At 47.3% G+C, this 22,050-nt stretch overlaps 1 protein-coding gene across 2 annotated transcripts in view; it reads left to right on the top strand.

Annotated features, from left to right (window-relative positions):
* ints1 (integrator complex subunit 1) overlaps nucleotides 1–22,050 on the top strand; it is a 96,503-nt gene that overhangs the window by 55,961 nt on the left and 18,492 nt on the right. For both annotated transcript variants that reach the window (XM_068002934.1, XM_068002933.1), the window contains exons 29-38: nucleotides 2,011–2,109; nucleotides 3,258–3,382; nucleotides 3,713–3,967; nucleotides 7,855–8,014; nucleotides 11,798–11,938; nucleotides 13,917–14,097; nucleotides 17,916–18,039; nucleotides 19,596–19,726; nucleotides 20,007–20,094; nucleotides 21,277–21,524. In XM_068002934.1, coding sequence (XP_067859035.1) covers nucleotides 2,011–2,109; nucleotides 3,258–3,382; nucleotides 3,713–3,967; nucleotides 7,855–8,014; nucleotides 11,798–11,938; nucleotides 13,917–14,097; nucleotides 17,916–18,039; nucleotides 19,596–19,726; nucleotides 20,007–20,094; nucleotides 21,277–21,524 — 1,552 coding nt within the window. The remainder of the gene's footprint in view (nucleotides 1–2,010; nucleotides 2,110–3,257; nucleotides 3,383–3,712; nucleotides 3,968–7,854; nucleotides 8,015–11,797; nucleotides 11,939–13,916; nucleotides 14,098–17,915; nucleotides 18,040–19,595; nucleotides 19,727–20,006; nucleotides 20,095–21,276; nucleotides 21,525–22,050) is intronic.

Raw genomic sequence — 22,050 nt, 5'->3', positions numbered from 1 at the left:
AGCAGACTACACAGGGGAGTGGATGATCGCAATGCTTCTAATTCAAAATAATGGATGGTAATTAAAAATGAAGGATGAATGATTCAGAAGTGGAAAATTACAAATTTATTGCGGTGTTCTTTATGATATTGGAACATAAATTATATTTTTTTAATTCCCGATTATTTAACATGCTATTATTTCTGGTTTTCCAATGTTGGTTGTTTGCATCAGACACCCAAAGGCAATGTTCACTGCTTATCCAGCGTTAAGTGACTTGCGCTTGTTTTATTTATTTATGTTTGTTCCAATTTTCAGACTGAGTTTCACACTCGCCTCCTAGTTTTCAAGGGAGCAAATTTTCCAGTGATTATTTTTTTTTTGGCAATAGACTTGTGCTGGTCTGGTGATTTCAGAAAATGATAATTATGGTTTTTAAAAATAAGGCAGACATTTTTTAATTTGGGTAACGTATTATGAAATTCAGATAATGAAACCTGGGAGAGCCACATGTTTATAGGTTTTGAATACCTGCATGCAGACCAAAATCCCTGAGGAGCCTTCTCTGCTTGACAGTAGCAGCCACTGTACCATCTCTGTGACTGCAGGCTTAAAGGGGAAGGAGGGTGAAGGAAATGAGCACTTTGCCATATCAAAGGCTCCTTATTAGAGAATCATACAGCACAGAAGGAGGCCATTGGCATATCATGCTTGTGCCATCACTTTGAAAGGGCTATCCGATTAGTTTCACTCCCCCGCTCGTTCCCCAAAACCCTGCAAATTTTTTCCTTTTGAAATACTTATCCAGTTCCCTTTTGAAAGTTACTATTGAATCTGCTTCCACTGCCCTTTCAGGCAGTGCATTCCAGATCATAACAACTCGCTGCATTAAAAAAATTTCTCCTCATTTTCCCCCCATGGATTTTACCGTAAATCTGTGTCAAGCTTCCCCGATAGCTGTGAGTTTATCCAGTGAGTTACTGAGCCCCACAGATCAGGAAAATCGCAAGTCCTATAAGCAGTAGTGCTGAGTTAGCTGATCTCACAGTGGTATGGGTGCTACCATCGGCTCCATCGCCCTGGATTAGAGAGTTGTAAATCGGTCAGGTTCCCACTCCTTGTTGGTATTTGGTGACCTCTGGAAGTATGCATATGTAGACACAGGCCAAGGACAGAATTTAGTCCAGCTGTGATGCCCTGTGGTTGAATATCCTCACTGTTGAGGCTCACACATAAATAGCAGCTACATGGGTGCGGTGTTGGAAAGGAATCTAAAGCCTGTGGAACAGTATCCTGGAACATTGGTGTCAGCTGTGGTTCAGTGGGTAGCACTCTCGCCTCTGAGTCAGAAGGTTGTGGGTTCAAGTCCCACTCCAGAGACTTGAGCCCAAAATCTAGGCCGAAAGTCCCAGTGCAGTATTGAGGGAGTGCTGCACTGTTGGAGGTACTGTCTTTTGGATGAGACGTTAAACCAAGGCCGTCTGCACTCTCAGGTGGACATAAAAGATCCCATGGCCACTATTTTGAAGAAGAGCAGGGGGGGAATCTCCCCCGTATTCTAGCCAATATTCATCCCTCAACCAACACCACTAAAACAGGATTATCTGGTCATTATCTCTTTGTGGGACCTTGTTGTGAGTAAAGTGGCTGCCGCATTTCCTACATTACAATGGCGACTACACTTCAAAAGTACTTGGCTGTAAAGCTCTTTGGAACGTCCTGAGGTAGTGAAAGGCGTTATATAAATGCAAGTCTTTCTTTCTTTCTTTCTTTCATTATCCCAGCGAGTAGTCAGTGAGAGGGGAAGAGAAGGAAATTGGGAGGGGGGTGGGGAAAGAAGTCCAGTCGCCATGTAATGTGTGATAAAATATCAACCGAGTACCTCAAAGTGTCCTGTTGCCAATTGTACCCAGATTACAATCCCCTACATATAATGACTCACATAAAGCTGCTTGGCCACCAGTATTTCTTAGACTAGTTACGTGAGGTTTGTGCAAGCACGTTCTAATTATCTTGTCTTTCTGGCTGTAGACTATATGGCTCACCTGGTGGAAGTGCAGCATGAGAGAGGAGCGACTGGTGGACATACCTTCCACACGCTTCTCACTGCCACCCTGCCCCCAAACAGAGGTAACTGTGGCAGTCTGAGTTCTTCATCGTTTTCACGTTCAGTGCCCTGCTGAGAGTTTCTGTAAGACGACTCCATCTTCACCATCTGAAAAATATCTCCTCACTTTCTTGCCTCTGCAGTGTTTGTGGATCCAGGGTTAACTTATTCCATTCATAGTACTTCTATCAGATTAAACATCAGGGGCTCGACAGACAGTGCCGGGGGGGTGGGGGGCTCGACAGACAGTGCCGGGGGGGTGGGGGGAGCTCGACAGACAGTGGCGGGGGGGTGGGGGGCTCGACAGACAGTGCCGGGGGTTGGAGGGAGCTCGACAGACAGTGCTCGACGGACAGTGACCGGGGCGGGTGGGGGGCTCGACAGACAGTGCCGGGGGGGTGGGGGGAGCTCGACAGACAGTGGCGGGGGGGTGGGGGGAGCTCGACAGACAGTGCTCGACGGACAGTGACCGGGGCGGGTGGGGGGCTCGACAGACAGTGCCGGGGGGGTGGGGGGAGCTCGACAGACAGTGGCGGGGGGGGTGGGGGGAGCTCGACAGACAGTGCTCGACGGACAGTGACCGGGGCGGGTGGGGGGCTCGACAGACAGTGCCGGGGGGGTGGGGGGAGCTCGACAGACAGTGCTCGATGGACAATGACCAGAATGGGGGCTCGACAGACAATGATTGGGGTGGGGCTCGACGGACAGTGACCGGGGCGGGTGGGAGGCTCGACAGACAGTGACCGGGGGTGGGGGCTCGACAGACAATGACCGGGGGCGGGGGGTTGACGGTGACCGGGATGAGGGCTCGACGGACAGTGACGGGGTTGGGGGGGGGGGGGGGGGGGGGTCAGTGACCGGGGGAGGGGTTTCGACAGACAGTAACCAGGAGTCAAGTTTTCACCACAGTGGCCTGAGGCCAGTCTGTGGGACAGCTCCTGAGATCCCAGCGGACGTCAGCTAACTCGGCACAGTCTGGGGATCGAACCTGGCTCTTTCTTGTATTTTCTGGCTCTTTACCGTATCATTTACTAATCTAGCCAGCAGATGGAGCTCTTTTCAAAACTTTCTCTCTGTTCACTTCAATGGGAAAGCCTCTCGTTTTGCTTGACGTGTTTTGAAATGACTGTGTTGGATTATTAAAATGTAGATTTCTAATATTTTTTCCCAGAAAATGCAGACCTCAACAGACAGAGCTCAAGCCACACAGCTCCGCAATGTCCTGTCCGCATTCGAAGGCCGACACAGATACCCGTTATTGGGGCCGATGAAGATCTGGCTGGGCTGTTCCTTCAGGTACAGACCTAAGAAAATGTTTTCCCTTCACATACGGTAATAGTATCGCCGAAACGTAACGTGCTTCCACTAACTGTGATCTCCTGGACTGGTTTTGATCGCCTCGGGGTCGGAGAGGAATTTTCCAGGGTATTTTTCCCCTTATTGGCCCTGGCTTTTTCTCTCTCCCTTTTTTGCCTCTCCCAGGAGATTAGATGGCTGTGGGGGAGGAGGAGTGAGGAAGTGCCTAGCCACGATGCTCCGGCCATCGTGGTGTGTGGGGCAGGCTTGATGGAGCAGCTGACCTTTTCCCGCCCGTCAGTATGCTAACGAGGATCTTCTTCCTTTCAGCTTTTCCCCATGAACCCTGACCCGAGGTGGAAAAGCTCGAACACCCGCTCAATCTCGCTGACGCTGCAGCACACTCTAGCCCAGGAGCTGCGCCAAGTTCACCAGGGAAAGATGGAGGAGAAGGGAATTGCCAATCGACTGCTTCAGGCTATCTCCGCACTGCTGAACTCTCCGCACAGTGGTGCGTTTGTTTTGTCGATGCACAGGAATTATGTCATCTCCTGTCCTTTAATGAGGCAACTCTATCAGTATCAGGTACTGTTGTGTGCAGGTACTTGTATCTATGTTTGTGGCAGACTGTAGGAGTGTGAGCACGATGACGTGTAACTGTATGTATGAGCCGAGTATTTATCCATATTAACATATTTGTGTGTTTAAGGGTGATAAATCACTGTGTATAAGTTCAGTATATATATGTATAGACTCATAAAATCTTACAGCATTGAAAGAGGCCATTTGGCCCATCGTGCCTGTGCTGGCTCTTTGAAAGAGCTGTCCAATTAGTTCCACTCCCCCGCTCATTCCCACAGCCCTACAAATTTTTCCTTTTCAAGTATATATTCAATTGAAAGTTACTATTGAATCTGCTTCCACCACCCTTTCAGGCAGCACATTCCAGATCATAACAACTCGCTGCTTAAAAAAAAAGTCTCCTCATCTCCTCTCTCTCTGGTTCTTTTGGCAATTATCTTAAATCTGTGTCCTCTGGTTACCAGCCCTCCCACCAGTGGATGTATGTTTTGTGTGAGCATGTATTGGTGAGGGTGTGTCTTTCTTTACGTACAGGGCTGTTGTTAAGGCCTGTGGCTGTGTTGATGTGGGTGTCCCAGTGTTTTCAGTTTTAGTATCATGAATTTATGAGGGAAGATTAATGAAGTTTGGCTTATTTTTCTTCGGCATAGAATTGACTTTGAGGCGACCTGGTTGAAGTTTTCTAGATTATGAAAAGAATTGACCGAGTTGATCCAGGCAAATTGTTCACTTTAGCAGAAGATTGGGTAGTTTGATGCTTTGGAGTTTTGCTTGATTACCATTTGGGTTTGGAGAGTGTTTGAGGCTCTCCCTCAGTAAGTGTCTACGTACGGTGGGGTCCATGATGGAGTGGGCTATACATGAATCAGGTGAAAGAAACAGTTTTATAGTTTTTGTGCTTACTAATTGTATGGAAAGGTTATTGTATGTTTTACAGAAGTGTTCTTTCTCGACTTTTCATAGCGATGGAATGGAGTCTTAAATCAGTGATTTTCAAATTTTTCAGTGTCTGAGATTCCTGCCAAATTCCCAGAGACCCTCCCCAACTTCTGAAAGACCCACATGAAAACAGTACAATCATTTAGATAAAACTAACAACTATCTAGGAACCTCTGGGATCCCCTCAAAGTTCTGGAGATTGAAGTTTGCAAATCTATTGTTAAATAACAAATATTTTGTTTCAAGGAGCTCATGGACTTCTTCTGTCACTAAGATTGAGACCATCCGTTCAGCTGCCTCTGCCGCCTCCCTCCCTTCCCTACCCACCAAGACAAACTTCCCCTACGGTCCCCCCTGCCCAAGCCCTGAACTCGCATCTTTCTCCAGTTTCTCTCCTATTTCCCCTCATGCCCTCTCCGAGCTCATCTTGACCATGAGACCCACCACCTGCTCCCTCGACACTATTCCTACTAAATTGCTGACCATCCAACTTCCCTTCCTGGCCCCCATGTTAGCTGATATTGTTAACGGTTCCCTCTCAGGTACAGTCTCCCTCCCCGTCAAATCTGCTGTCATCATCCCCCACTCAAAAAAAACCACCCTTGACCCCCCTGTCCTTGCAAACTACCACCCCATCTCCACCCTCCCTTTCCTGTCCAAAGTCTTTGAACGGGTTGTCGCCTCCCAAATCCGTGTCCATCTTTCTCGTAACTCCATGTTTGAATCCCCCCAATCAGTTTTCCATCCCTGCCACTGTACTGAAACAGCCCTTATCAAAGTCACAAATGACATCCTACGTGACTGTGACTGTGTTAAACTATCCTGTCTGCAGCCTTTGACATGGTTGACCACACCATCCTCTCCTCTGTCGTCCAGCTGGGTGGGACTGCGCTTGCCTGGTTCCATTCTTATAAATCCAGTTGTAGCCAAAGAATCACCCGCACAATGGCTTCTCTTCCTGCTCCCGCACTGTTACCTCTGGAGTCCCCCAAGGATCTATCCTTGGCCCCCTCCTTTTTCTCATCTACATGCTGCCCCTCGGCAACATCATCCGAAAACATGTCAGATTTCACATGTACGCTGACGACACCAACCTCTACCTCACCACCACCTCTCTCGACCCCTCCACTGTCTCTCATTTGTCACACTGCTTGTCCGACAGTCAGTACTGGCTAAGCAAAAATTTCTTGCAACAAATATTGGGAAGACCGAAGCCATTGTCTTTGGTCCCCACCACAAACTGCATTCCCTAGCCCCCCTCTCCCTGGCCATTGTCTGAGGCTGAACCAGACCATTCACAACCTTGGCTTACTATTTGACCTTGAGATGAGCTTCCGACCCTATATCCTCTCCATCACCAAGACCCCCTACTTCGCCCTCCATTACGTCGCTCGTCTCTGCCCCTGCCTCAGCTCATCTGCTGCTTAAACCCTCATCCATGCCTTTGTTACCTCCAGACTTAACAACTATTCCAATTCTCTCCCATCCAGCCTCCCATCTTCCACCCTCCATAAACTTGAGCTCATCCAAAACTCTGCTGCCTGTATCCGAACTCGCGCCAAGTCCTGTTCACCCATCACCCCTGTGCTCGCTGACCTACATTGGCTCCTGGTCCAGGAACACCTCGATTTTTAAAATTCTCATCCTTGTTTTCAAATCCCTCCATTTCCTCGCCCCTCCCTATCTCTGTAACCTCCTCCAGCCCTACAACCCTTTGAGATCTCTGCGCTCCTCCAATTCTGGCCTCTTGCGCATCCCCGATTTTCATCACTCCATCATTGGCGGCCGTGACTTCAGCTGCCTCGGCCCTAAGCTCTGGAATTCACTCCCTAAAGCTCTCCACCTCTCCATCTCTTTACCTCTCTTCGGTTCTTTAAGACGCTTCTTAAAACCTACCTCTTTGACCAAACTTTTGGTCACCTGTCCTAATATCTCCTTATGTGGCTCAGTGTCAAATTTTGTTTAATAATCGCTCCTGTGAAGCGCCTTGGTACGTTTTTACTACATTAAAGGCGCTATATAAAGGCAAGTTGCTGTTGTTTATTTCCAGTTACTTCTGCCCCTTCCAACGTTTTCTTCCCCACCCCCCCCCCCCAACGTCCCCCTCCTTCCCACGTCTTTTCCCCCCCTCCCCCACCCCTCCCATTTCCCACACCCCCCACCCCCTTCCCACGTCCCCCTAGCACAATGCTACTTAGTAGTCAACACAAATTGCAGCTAGCTGAGGAGGTCAATCACCTGATTGTATCCTCAGAAATAGACATTGGAGAACTGCTGCTGCTAATCTCAACAGCGATGGGCAACTTGGGGCTGTAAACTGCGTTTTTTTTTTCTCTTTTGCAGAAGAAAGTTACTCCAGCCCCCAAGAGAGTGTGAAGCCTCCAGTAGATCAGTCAGCAAACTTAAAGTTCTGTTTTTTCTGCCACCGAACTCAGTAGAGTCTTGGCATTTAGTGCAGTGCAGTAATATGTAAATGTGCTGCGGTACAGGCCCACATGGATAGCTAGGCTCCAGGGAACTTTTTTTTCCCCTCTCCAATTCTTTTTCCCCATCCTTTCTTAGCCATCGACTTACCCTGCGGTACAGTTCTGTGAGTGCCGGTGGTCTTTGCTCGAGCAGCCGTTGTCTGCGCGTCAGCCCGGGCAGTGAGTGCGAACTGGCTATTGAAGCGGGGAGGGGGATCACGGGCAAGCTCGATGCTGCAATTACCAAAGTTCGCCTGGGTGTGCTTTCCAACACAAGGCAGTTGAGATGGGCAGTGCCACTGGGTTTACCAATCCGGACGCACGGACACACGCACACACTCTCTCTCTCTCTGCCTCCTTTTGTACCTAAGGATGAGTGTTTTTATGCAAATAAGTAGGCTGTGATTTAATGCATTTTTTTTATTTGTTTGTTTGTCTGCGCCTGGACTTCGCGAATGCTGACAGCTGGTTTTGTCCCATTGACAGAGAAGCTTGCCGCAGGATGCTGCGGCTGTGTCCCTGTTCTACAACGTGGTGATGCAGGTGCGGACGTGGTTAGAGAATCCAGCAGTGGAGGAGGGACCGCTCCGAGCGCTACTGAAGTCCTTGGCTGCTCAGTACTCAATGAAGCACGGAATGGGCGACGGTACTGTATCATCTCCGCGTGTTGCCTGACCGTGTGACTGGCTAATCTACATTTTTACTGCCTTATAAAGCTCAAGCTGGGCGTTGCCTAACTAACACTTAATTTGCCTTGACTTTCAACCCTGGCAGTGCCCAGCAGTATGGGCTTAGACCCTTTGCCTAGGTTTTTCAATAATAAGAACAGAAGAAGAAAAGAAAGAACTTGTATTAATGCAGCGCCTTTCCCGGCCTCAGGACGTCCCAAAGTGCTTTACAGCCAATGGAGTAGTTTTGAAGTGTAGTCACTGTTTATAATGTAGGAAACGCAGCAGCCAATTTGCGCACAGCAAGATCCCACAAAAAGCAATGTGTAAATGACCAGATAATCTGTTTTTAGTGATGTTGGTTGAGGAATAAATATTGGCCGGGACACCAGGGAGAACTCCCCTGCTTTTCTTCGAAAGAGTGCGATGGGACCTTTTAAGTCCACCTGAGAGGGCAGACGGGGCCTCAGTTTAATGCCTCATCCAAAAGGTGACACCTCCGACAGTGCAGCACTCCCTCAGTACTGCACTGGAGTGTCAGCCTAAATTTTGTGCTCAAGTCTCTGGAGCAGGACTTTAACCCACAACCTTCTGACTCTGAGGCAAGAGTGCTGCCCACTGAGCCACAGCTGACTGGTTCTCTGACTTGTTAATTGAAGTTGTCCAGTCTACGAGCTATGTTCTATTTCTGATACGTACTTCTGCACACCCCCCGCACTAGCACCATTGCCCCGCTGAACACCTCGTCTTGCCCGGGTCTCCATGGAGGAGCCCCTTTCAAGAAAAAGGGAACGTTAGAAGGAGGGACAGCCCTCGCCCATCTTCTGGCAACTTGTTTCAGAGTAGCATCTGCAGCAGGAAGAGCGGAGATTGCCCACCTGCTCTCCCTGTAGCCATGACGCACGGTGTGACCCAGACCAGGGAAGGGGACAGAAATGACTTAATAAGAAAGAATTTCACCTTTCTCATTTCCCTCATCCCAGGAGAATTTTAAAAAATAATCAGTATTCTGCACAACCCGCTCTCTCTTAAACAGCCAGCTGGGGGCTGCCAACTAACTCTCTGTTTTCTGTCAGCCTCGCACACCCAATGACACAACAATTAGTAAAACTGAATGTGAAATTTGCCAATTAGCGACGTTGACCGGTGATGGAGGCTGGTCCCAGGTCCTGGCGGGTTAGCTGCTGCTCTCATGTGACACTGGTTTTACACCACGCATGGACCCTCCTTTAGAATTAATTGGGCTCAAAATACAATCTGCTGAAATCAGCCCCTTTCTGTTCTCCGTGCACCCTGTGAGTCCAGTTGCAATAGCCCAATGTGATTGTTCAGTCTTTTAGATGCATTTAAGGGGAAGCTAGATAAGCACACGAGGGAGCTAGGAATAGAAGGGTAAGCTGATAGGGTTCGATGAAGTAGGGAGGGAGGTGGCTCGTGTGGAGCATACATGCTGGCATAGGCTAGTTGGGCCTTATGACCTGTTTCTGTGCTGTAGACTTAATGTAGTCCTGAGAATTTGACGTCTGTACCAAGAACTTTTTAACAAAAATTGTTTAAATTTCCCCCCCAATCCCCTCTCCTGAAGGCTTGGCTCGTGCAAGTGTATGGTTAGACAGCGGCTGCAGTCCTTGTTTATGTACTGGGAACGAGAGTTCCAAACACCAGAGTCAAACACTTACAAGTTTATTAACGGTTAAATGAACGTTCTCACAGACAACGTCCCGGGACACACAGCAATGCTTTGCTGCAAAAGATCACACGTTACAGTCGTTGAGCTCAGCTCTCTGAATTTTCAGTGTCAGCCGTGGCTCAGTGGGTATCTCTCTCGCGTCTGAGTCAAGTCCCATTCCACAGACTTGAGCACAAAATTCAGGCTGACATTCCCAGTGCAGTCCTGAGGGAGTGCTCCGACTGTTGTCGGAGGTGCAGTTAAACTCGAGGCCCCATCTGCCCTCTCAGATAGATGTAAAAGACCCCCCGGCCACTATTTGAAGAGCAGTGGAGTTCTCCCCGGTGTCCTGGTCAATATTTATCCCTCAACCAACAGCACTAAAAACAGATTATCTAGTAGTTATCACAGTGCTGTTTGTGGATCTTGCTGTGCACAAATTGGCTGCTGCGTTTCCTACACTGCAACAGTGACTACACTTCAAAAGTACTTCATTGGCTGTAAAGTGCTTTGGGACTCCTGAGGCCATGAAAGGCGCTATTTAAATGCAAGTCTTTATTTTTTCTTCCAATTCGCGTTACAATCCCGTCCCTTTTTATATCTTTCTAACTACATCACATTCTATGACCTTTATGCACTTTGCACCAGCTCGTACCATCAAGAAGTTCTAGGCTCTCTAAACACCTGTCATCCGTGGTCCCAGCATAAATTGCTGGTGTTTAGGTTAAGCAAAGCACGGCTACGCTGCAGATAGGTCAGTATCTAAGTATACATGAATTGTGAGAAAGTTCAGATCTAAATGTACTCATTGTGTTATTTAACCTCGAGATCAGGCTGTTTGTGACTTCTGTGAAGACTGTCAGCAAAGTTCTGCAGATTTATAATCTTAGAGGCTTGGTGCACTATTGATTCCTTACTTACAAAATGGGTCCCTCACTTGCTCTCGATCCCTTAACACTAGTGTACAGTTCCGAAAGTTCAGGCAGCGCTCCAGTACGTCACCCACGTGGCCATGTACGTGTGAGCCCAGACACCTAGCATTGTTTGGCCATTCTACCAAGGTGGGGGAGGGGTGTGGTTGGGGAGAGAGACTCGATCCCGTCCTCACTTGATGTTCCACCATGCGCACTTCTCTAGCAGGAGCTATTGGATAAATAGCCAGGAGCTGGAACAGTGGCTGATTTTCCTTTTTCTCTCTCTCTCTCTCTCTCTCTCTCTCTCTCCTTTCTTTCTTTCTTTCTTTTTTTCTCATTCCTCCCTCCCCCCAAGCCCAAAAGCACTGAGGTTAGATGTAGCACTGCTCCCCGCCACACCCCCCCCCAGCTGAGATCAATTAACTCCGAACAGAGTGGGAAACGCACCTGAAGCTCTCTGGCCCAAGTGGCTCAGTGCTGCACCAGGTGGTGCTTTAAACCCAATAAGCCAACTGGGGAGTTCATCAGAAGGCACGTTAAATAAGGGAATAATGGATTAGCTCAAGCTATTTGAAAAATTCAGATGCTGTCTTGCCAGTAGTGCAAATTTCGAGTGGTTCCGAACTGACATGTAATCCCTCGGATTGTTATTTTAAAATGCATCCTCAGGATGTCTGTTACTTTTTGTAACCTATACTGTAACATTTATCAGGTTTTATTTTGAGCTTGTGTCTTTTTGTGCCCCTCAGTGCAGTTGTTGGTCACTGATCGGGGATGACATTTATAGTGAATGACTAAAATCACAGCGTCATTATATCAAGTTTGTAGGGGCCTTATTTCCAACCAATAATTGGGATTACATAGAATGTACAGCACAGAAACAGGCCATTCAGCCCAACTGGTCTATGCTGGCGTTTATGCTCCACAAGAACCTCCTCCCACCTTACTTCATCTAACCCTATCAGGTATAATTCCGAGGTTATGTGTATGTTACAAGCCCAGCCTAATCGAGGGCTTCAGCTGATTGCATAAACAAGAGTAAAGCACTCACTGTACCACAGAGGTTAGACCACAGCTTGTAACTCCCTCTTGTTACTTGTAGTGTTATGGTGTCAGACGTTATGCAGCTCAGAATACATAATGGGAGTTGCCTTTTAATAAATTCATTGTTTCCTCAGTAAGAGCTGGCTTTCTGCACCTGGCGGAACAACTGACCTATCGGCAGGACCAGGAGCTGATCGATTCGGCGGTGCAAGGAATAATATCAACTCTGAAAGCTGGAGAGAAGTGCAATGTGGAGCCAGAGTTGAAGGGAAGAGGTACGGAATTATATAAACGCACCCCAAACACATCCTATTCGGTTCCGAATTAGTAACTGGATGGAAATAAACAAGTTCTGGGTCAATAGCAGCTAAATTATTAAAAAGTAAGAACGGATGATAAGTGTGTAGAACTGAGCTTTACAGGTCAGAAGCGTCTCTGATCTGTGCTCAGTTAACTGGTTTCACATGAAAAAAAGATCGATCTTGAATTTATATAGCGCCTTTCACGACTTCAGGATGTCCCAAAGCTCTTCACAACCAATGAAGTACTTTTGAAGTGTACTCACTGTAATGTAGGAAACATGGCAGCCAATTTGCGCACAGCAAGCTCCCACAAACAGCATTGTGATAATGACCAAATAATTTGTTTTAGTGATACTGGTTGAGGAATAAATATTGGCCAAGACAGCAGAAGAACTCCCCTGCTCTTCTTTGAAATAGTGCCGTGGGATCATTTGCGTCTTTTAATCATAGAATCATAGAAGTTACAACATGGAACCAGGCCCTTCGGCCCAACATGTCCATGTCGCCCAGTTTATACCACTAAGCTAGTCCCAATTGCCTGCACTTGGCCCAGCATACCCTTCTATTTGTATGAACAATGGAGTGGTTTGCTAGGCCACTTCAGAGCCAACCACGTTGGTGTGAGACTGGAGTCACATATAGGCCCAGACCAGATAAGGACGGCAGATTTCTTTCCCTAAAGGGCATTAGTGAACCTGTTGGGTTTTTATGACAATCCGACAGCTTCATGGTCACATTTACTGATACCAGCTTTTTATTTCCAGATTTTTACAAACTGAATTTAAATTCTCAATGCCAAGGTGAGATTTGAACTGACATAGACTTATATAGACCCAGCTGGTCTATGCCGGTATTTATGCTCCACACGAGTCTCCTCCCACCCCTCTTTATCTAACCCTATCAGCATACCCTTCTATTTGTTTCTCCCTCGTGCTTATCCAAGCTTCCCCTTAAATGCTTCAATCCAGGTGCATTCTGGATTACTAGTGTAGTAACAACCACAGAGTGAGTCATATTCTGGTCATTAGTTCTTAAAGGTTCCACTCCTTCTGACCTATAAATACTGTCCTGATAGCTCCCTAGAACTAGATCAAGATGTGAGTTATCGCCAGTCAGGCTGTTAACTAAATCGAATGCACAATAATTCTACTCAACTTAGCTGCACAACTGAGTCGAATTAACACAGTGAGACTCGGGAAGAGACTTTGGAGTAAAAGTGTACTTTTCACTGTCCATGTCTCAACAATGTGGAAGGCAACTTTTTTTTAAAAAAGCTAACAAAAGATTGGAATGTACTGTCTTAAAAGCAGAATGCAAGCTGCCTGAGGTTGTGCTGAGGCTGTGCAACAAGCTGGTCAGATCACATTTGTTTGATGTGCAATCTGTTAAAGAAGGTGCAGAGAAAAGCAGATGTAAAGAGGGATGAGCTTTGAGAAAAGGTTAAAATGTCCAATTGCTACAGTGTAGAGAGAGGTCTTGTTGCTGCGCATATATAATATTAGATCTGTATAAATCTAGAATGTTGCTTTATTGGAGGAAATGCGAGTAGGCCAAAAAATGCAAGTATAAAATAATGAAAAGTAAATTTACAGTCAAACAATTTTGCAATGGGTGATAAGTACCTGGAGCAATTTTGCCTGGTCTCTGTGGGTCTGTAGCACACTGGGTGATGCATTTAACCACCAGGCTGTTTGGGAGGAGCCATTTGTCTTTCATTTCTATTTTTGTTTGCTGTGTAGGCAGAAAAATACTGAAAATACATGATCAGAACTGTCTTTAAATAGGCTTAGTGCTCTTATCTACTGCCTAACACGAGTTATGGTTTATTTTCTTCAATTATAATTGAACGTATTGTATGCTGTTAAACCTTTTAAGAGTATTTTCTTTCTGTTTTTTTTTGGATTTCTGCTCAAAGAACATTACCTCACTAAAAATTCTCTTGGTCCCACAGTGATAAAGGGTTTAATGGAGATGCGGTCTCCCTACCTGGAGGAACTTCTGACCCTCGTCCTCTCTGCTGGCACAGAAACAGGCGTAAATCAGGCTGGGACAGATCCTGTTGCCCTAATAACCACGCTTCTTCAACAGGAAGGAGAAGAGTCAGCTGTAAAGATGGAGATTGACGGTGACAGGTAGCTTCGGAGGAACGATGTGGGACAAAGGTGGGGGGACTGTGGGCAAAGGTCCACTGCAGGAGGTGGAAACAAAGCTTACAACTGTAAGTGGCAGAGGATGTTTAGCAGGTAACCGTTGGAACGGGAGGTGTCCGGCAAGCACTGTGTGAAATAGGAGGATGCAGCTTATTCTTGGGGCATTGAGGGTCGGCTGGCGCAGGCATTAAACTAGCAGTCATTTGACATCTATTACAAGACGATTGTGCAGTTTGCCAGCTCCAGCCTCCTGTCCTCAAGCTAATGGTTTGGATTGCAGTCTCTGGTGTCCCTACCTCAAGGTGGCAGTGCAGGTCGTTGACTCCAGTGAGCCTTTCATGAGCTGACAGCCACAGACGACAGTGTCCCTTCTTCAGGTCAAGTCTTGGTCACAAACTTGGTCCTCGAGCTGCTGGCACTGAGAGTCGAAGATTCGAGTGCCCCTTCCTTCAGCTGAAAGAGAGATCGACTCAGCTCAAAAGCACTGCTGCCCCTTCCAACCTGAGGGAGATCAGCCGAGAAAATTGCCAAATCTCTAGCTTTGAGCACACGGCCCACAATATCCAGCTTCAGAAGTAAAAAGATAAAAAAGAGAGTGGGGATAAACGGGTAATTTTCAGGTTGGCAGGCTGTAACTAGTGGGGTGCCGCAAGGATCAGTGCTGGGGCCTCAGCTATTTACAATCTATATTAATGACTTAGATTAAGGGACCGAGTGTAATGTATCCAAGTTTGCTGACGATACAAAGCTAGGTGGGAAAGTAAGCTGTGAGGAGGACACAAAGAGTCTGCAAAGGGATATAAACAGGTTAAGTGAGTGGGCAAGAAAGTGGCAGATGGAGTATAATGTGGGGAAATGTGAGGTTATTCACTGGTAGGAAGGATTGAAAAACATAATATTTTTTAAGTGGTGAGTAACTATTAAATGTTGGTATTCAGAGAGACTTGGGTGTCCTCGTAAAAAAACACAAAAATGCAGGTACAGCAAGCAATTAGGACGGCAAATGGCATGTTGGCCTTTATTGCAAGGGGGTTGGAGTACAAGAGTAAGGAAGTCTTGCTGCAATTGCACAGGGCTTTGGTGAGACCTCACCTGGAGTACTGCATACAGTTTTGGTTTCCTTATCGAAGGAAGGATATACTTGCCTTGGAGGTGGTGCAGTGAAGGTTCACCAGATTGATTCCTGGGATGAGATGGTTGTCCCATGAGGAGAGATTGAGTAGAATGGGTCTATACTCCCTGGAGTTTAGAAGAATAAGAGGTGATCTCATTGAAACATATAAAATTCTTAGAGGGCTTGACAAGGTAGATACTATGAGACGCGTTATCCCCTGGCTGGAGAGTCTAGAACTAGGAGGCATAGTCTCAGGATAAGTGGTCGGTCATTTAAGACTGAGATGGGGAGGAATTTCTTCACGCAGAGGGTTGTGAATCTTTGGAATTCTGTATCCCAGAGGGCTGTGGATGCTGAGTCATTGAATATATTCAAGGCTGAGATGGATAGATTTTTGGACTCTAGGGGAATCAAGGGATATGGGGATCGGGTGGGAAAGTGGAGTTGAGGTTGAAGATCAGCCATGATCTTATTGTCTGACGGAGCAGGCTCGAGGGGCAGTATGGCCTACTCCTGCTCCTATTTCTTACGTTCTTATGCACAGGAGGTCCACCAGCAGCTGTAGGAGATGGACACATTTCAGCTGGGCACCATCCATTAAAACTGATGGTGCCCCATCCCAATCGTTGACCTGCCTTTGTCTTCCACATACTGCCATCTCCAGTCTTTTGTTTTAAGTTTAGATTTCCAGCTATTCAATTCATTTTGTTTCGGAAGCTTTGATTCCTTGTGGACATAGGAACACGACGCCCCACCTTGTAGCTCTACGCAGGCTTGAGGAACAGCACCTCATCTTTCGATTAGTCACTTTACAACCTTTTGGCCTCAACATTGAGTTCAACAACTTTAGTGCTATCAAGCGGCACTTACCAATAACCTGCTCACCGATGCTCAGTTTGGGTTCCGCCAGGACCACTCGGCTCCAGACCTCATTACAGCCTTGGCCCAAACATGGACAAAAGAGCTGAATTCCAGAGGTGAGGTGAGAGTGACTGCCCTTGACATCAAGGCAGCATTTGACCGAGTGTGGCACCAAGGAGCCCTAGTAAAATTGAAGTCAATGGGAATCAGGGGGAAATCTCTCCAGTGGCTGGAGTCATACCCAGCACAAAGGAAGATGGTAGTGGTTGTTGGTGGCCAATCATCTCAGCCCCAGGACATTGCTGCAGGAGTTCCTCAAGACAGTGTCCTAGACCCAACCATCTTCAGCTGCTTCATCAATGACCTTCCCTCCATCATAAGGTCAGAAATGGGGATGTTCGCTGATGATTGCACAGTGTTCAGTTCCATTCGCAACCCTTCAGATAATGAAGCAGTCCGAGCCCACATGGAGCAAGACCTGGACAACATCCAGGCTTGGGCTTATAAGTGGCAAGTAATATTTGCGCCAGACAAGTGCCAGGCAATGACCACCTCCAACAAGAGAGAGTCTAACTACCTCCCCTTGACATTCAACGGCATTACCATCGCCGAGTCCACCACCATCAACATCCTGGGGGTCACCATTGACCAGAAACGTAACTGGACCAGCCATATAAATACTGTGGCTACAAGAGCAGGTCAGAGGCTGGGTATTTTGCGGCGAGTGACTCACCTCCTGACTCCCCAAAGCCTTTCCACCATCTACAAGGCACAAGTCAGGAGTGTGACGGAATACTCTCCACTTGCCTGGATGAGTGCAGCTCCAACAACACTCAAGAAGCTCGACACCATCCAGGACAAAGCAGCCCGCTTGATTGGCACCCCATCCACCACCCTAAACATTCACTCCCTTCACCACCGGCGCACAGTGGCTGCAGTGTGTACCATCCACAGGATGCATTGCAGCAACTCGCCAAGGCTTCTTCAAAAGCACCTCCCAAACCCGCGACCTCTACCACCTAGAAGGACAAGAGCAGCAGGCGCATGGGAACAACACCACCTGCACGTTCCCCTCCAAGTCACACACCATATCACTGTTCCTTCATCATCGCTGGGTCAAAATCCTGGAATTCCCTTCCTAACAGCACTGTGGGAAAACCTTCACCACACGGACTGCAGCGGTTCAAGAAGGCGGCTCACCAGCACCTTCTCAAGGGCAATTAGGGATGGGCAATAAATGCCGGCCTCGCCAGCCACGCCCTCATCTCACGAACAAATTTTTTAAAAATTATAACCACCGCTCCCGTTTTCGCAGACAGCAGGTGCTGGTAATGGTTCTGCTGTTGCCGTTTACACTGCCACTGGATCAATCTGTTTTTGTTTCTTTACCTGTCCCATTACTACCTCCTTTTGTCATCTAATCACTCCTGCCCTCCACCCTATCACAGACCTTCCCCTATGTTCTTCCCCCCCGACCCCACCTTTCCCTGGCTCTGTACTTGCTTAATAATGGTTAAATTTCTAACTTCTTCCAGTTCTGATGAACGGTCATCGACCTGAAACGTTAACTCTTGTTTCTCTCTCCCCAGATGCTGCCTGACCTGCTGAGTGTTTCCAGCATTTTTTGTTTTTATTTGTAGATCAGTTTGCTTGATTCACGAGTGAAAGCGTTGGCCATTGCTGCAAGGTTGTGGGAATCACGTTATCTAGAACCCCGCCCCCCCCCCCCCCCCCCCCCCCCCCCCCCCATTTTTAAAATCCTCCTCCTACCTCCTCGTTAGCCTGCATCTCATCACTAGCTCTGCTTCTCTCTTGGTTTACACAGTGCGGAGAGCATGAAGCCCGTATCAACGGCAGGGCTGCTTATTGATTGGTCTGAACTCCTGGACCCGGAGGTCATTTCCTGCTGCCCTGACCAACAGCAGAGGCTCCTGTTTGCCAGCCATAAGGTAAAGACTAATGAGTTACCAGGGAAAATCAAGTAAATACTGCATCATACACCAAGGAGTAGGTCGCCATGCCTAATTAACTAAATTAACATCAGCAGAGTCGTTAACCCTGGAGTGTTTCAGCTTCAGTTGTGTGCATTAATTCAGCTCCCACTGCTCCAAGCCTGTTGGGAATTTTTGCGATCATCAAACCGAAGGAAGTTGGTGCTGGGGAATCGAGCCTGTTTTCCCATTTATTTTTGGAGCCCAGCGTCAGCATTGAGCTTTCTTCTGTTCAGCATAGGGGCAAGCTAGACGCAGAGTAAAGCTTCCTGCAGCAACCCGCCTTGCTGCGGAGAAAGAGGGTCTCCGGCGTGATGCTTCCATTCTCTTTCTCTCCCCTCTCCACCCCGGCACGGTCTGGTCACCTTTGTGGCCTTCTCCCTCGCCCCCCCCCCCCCAACTTATTTTACAGCCGGCTGACAGCGCCCTGACTTCAGTGGCAGTGCTGTGAAATGAAAGAGGGCGCAGCTCCTCCCCCTATCTCCGGAGGAGGAGAGGAGCCAAAACCCAGGTGGTTGTTGCCAGTGCCCAAGGAACGAATTTCGCCAGTGGCTCCAGAGAGACTTTCACCTTTTCCAGCCGTCGGTGGACTGAGTGCTCAGGCTGCCCACTCAATGCCAATGATGCACCTCTTCCGTATGTTGGCCAGTGGCCAAAAAAAAAGTTGCAAACTGTGACTTGTGAACAAGCACCAGTGTGTACGTGTGTCGTTCTTCTGTTACTCCAGTGCTGTGGATTCTGCCATGCAGTAGAACAGAGTCAGATTCTACAATACTGGCAGCCTCCGGCTAACTTAAAAAAAACTAAATAAACAAATTCATCCTATGTGAAGCACTTTGGGATAGTTCTGAGAGACATGCTATGTAAATGCTTGTTCTTTTATTCTGTAAGTATAAAGAGAGCAAGAGTGAGATGACTAATTCATTGCTGAATTGTGTGCAATTTGGATTCGAAAGGGTAGATGCAGAGAAACTATTTCCTCTGACGGGAAATCAAGAACGAAGGGACATAACCTTAAAATTAGAGCTAGGCCATTTAGGTGGGAAAACAGGAAGGACTTTTTCACACAAAGGGTAGCAGAAATTTGGAACTCTGTTCCCCCAGAAGGCTGTGGATGCTGGGACTATTGAAGCTTTCATGACTGAAATATATAGATTTTTGTTGGGTAAAGATATCAAAAGATATGGAGCAAAGGTGGGTAAATGGAGTTGAGCTACAGATCAGCCACGATCTGATTGAATGGTAGAGCAGGCTCGAGGGTCTGAATGGCCTCCTCCTGTTCCCCTGTTGCTGTGTATATTTGATAACATTGCCCAACAGTTTGTGTGCACTTGGGCTAATTTAGAAATTGATTTGTCAGGATGATAGGATTAGGATGAATGAATAAAACTGTAGAAGTTTAAAATCGTGACATTGTTCAATAGTATCTTTGTGTGGTTAGATGCCCAGGGTGAGAGGCTTCCTTAGTCTTTGGGCCCTCGTGTTAATCTGACTGAGTTCTGCCTTGTCTCCAGATGACGGGTCAGCAAGGATCACAGCCGCTTTCGTTCCGACCTTACCTTCTGGCTGTTCTCACCCACCAGTCAAACTGGACCACACTACATCGGTGCATCAACATTCTGCTGAGTAAGCACGGGGAGCTCAGGTGAGTCGTACCTGCAGGCACAAACCAAGAGCTCAGGCCTACGAGACTGGGCAGACAGGTAAAAGGAGAGCTTGGCTCACTGAACAACAGTGGTGACACTTCAAGTAGTTAAACGGGGGTCTTATTTCATCAGTTTGAAGTTTTGCTTGTTCATTTAGAAAAACTAAAATATATGCGCGCACACACACACACACACACACACACACACAGACTTTCTTTCTGTTTCTTTTTTTCTGTCTGTCTGCTCTTTCACTACCTAATTCCCTTCTTCTAATTGCAGGCTTGACCCGACCGCATCTCTGGATTTTCTCTGGGCCTGTGCACACATTCCGAGAATCTGGCAAGGACGTGACCAAAGAACCCCACAGGTAGGATTTGGAATCGGATGGGATAGAAGAACACCCAGTAACTGTGTGCAGGCCATCGACACAGTGAATTTGGGAAGAGCACTGGCTTGTGAGGGACATAAATTCACAGGGATTTTCCAGATTGCCGGGTCCGTTCTCTTGAGCGGTCTGGATTAAATCTGTGGAAGTAGAAAAACATGTCCTGCCGACTTTATACAGTCCATGGAATGATCTCAGACCATCACAATCTTAAAATTAGAGGTAGGCCGCTCAGGGGTGATGTCACACAAGGGATAGTGGAAATCTGGAACTCTCTTCCCCCAAAAAGCTGTTGAGGCTCTAGATTTCAAATCTGAGATCGTTAGATTTTTGTTAGGTAAGGGTCTTAAGGGATATGGAACCAAGGTGGGTAAATGGAGCTAAGATACAGATCAGCCGTGATCTAATTGAAAGGCGGAACAGGCTCGAGGGGCTGAATGGCCTACTCCTGTTCTTATGTTCCTATTGCTAGCTGATGCTGGACTTAACCTGGAAGCAGCCTCCAGTGGAACCAGTTCTGCAATATGCTGCAGCAACACTGGAACACACACAGGTATCACTGGCAGCAGGGAATGAAACCGGTTTGCGAGGCGGTACCCCCGCCTCAGGAGGTAGCACTTAATTACAAACAAGACCGTCACCAAATTGAATGGTGGAAAATCGTCTATTGTACTGTGGCATGTGCGGTTCCCACTCTCCATGCCTGTCCTCACCCGACCCTCTCTCACTTGGAGTACTCGGGCCGTTCATAGAACCTGAAGTGAAGCCCCAGCTAAGGTCTGCATTGATCAAGGATCAACCCTGATACTCCCCTTGCCTGTGCCTGTCAGCCCCAAAGCACACAGTGGATTTATGCGCTAATCCATTGAGGAGCAGGGTGCAGATTTTCAAACAAAAAGAAAAGTTTTACTTTGAAGTTTTGAAAGAAAAGAAAGAACTTGCATTTATATAGCACCTTTCACAACCTCAATGTCCAAAGTGCTTTTGAAGTGTAATCACTGGTGTAACATAGGAAACGTGACAGCCAATTTGCGCACAGCAAGCTCCCACAAACAGCCTTCCTTTCTGCCCACCCAGCAATGTATCAAAGTCATGTTTCACTGGCGTGCATCATTGTTGTCTGATTTGGGTTTGTAGCTACCATGTGTGTACTTTGCCTTGTAGAAACACACAGAGGAGTACGTCCTGCGCTTGAAGAAGGCGGAGCTCATCAGCCTGGTGGATATCATTCTTTCAGAGTCCGAAGCGAAAAACCGCAATGGGTCGCATGCCAAGAAGTCTGCTGAAGATGTCACAGGCACCCTCATCCGCTCACGGCTCCCCCTGCTGCTCAGCTGTTGCCATGGAAATTTGGATAATGTCAAGAAAGTGACTGAGTATTTGATCAGTTGCATCAAACAATGGGGTGACAGGTAAAAAAAAACAAAGGTTCATGTCTGTTAACCTTTTGGTAGTCTGGTACACCGAAATTAATTCCCGATCTGGTAGAACGTTCCAGAAGTAAGATTTAATTTATCAGGGAGCCACGTACCATATTGTACGATGACTTGTCACAGTTCTTTTTTGTCAGACTATGTCAGAAGACGCACATACTATATTTCAGATGAATACACAGAACGCAGTCAGGTGCTGTGTGTTGGGGGTAAATACAGTTATTACTTAGTTGCTGAATGGATACGTAGATCACTCTAGACCACACAGTGCACGGCAAATACTGAGATTGGGCAGGGCCTATTCTATGTATTGATGCACAATATTATCACTTTTTGAGCAATGAGAACCAACAGCACGGAGTTACACTGTCTACTCTTTTCTAGTTCAGTAAAGGCTGCAAGTCGCTTTCCTTTGGAGTCTCGCTCAGGTTGGCTGTTGAGGGTGCTGCAGTGGGACTCCATGGGCCTGATATTACCAGGGCGGCAGGTTCGTGGCGATTGGGCG

This window comes from Heptranchias perlo, chromosome 22 (genome assembly GCF_035084215.1).
Source record: "Heptranchias perlo isolate sHepPer1 chromosome 22, sHepPer1.hap1, whole genome shotgun sequence".
In the NCBI taxonomy this organism is placed as follows: domain Eukaryota; kingdom Metazoa; phylum Chordata; class Chondrichthyes; order Hexanchiformes; family Hexanchidae; genus Heptranchias; species Heptranchias perlo.
This window is presented reverse-complemented; position numbering and strand designations above follow the sequence as displayed.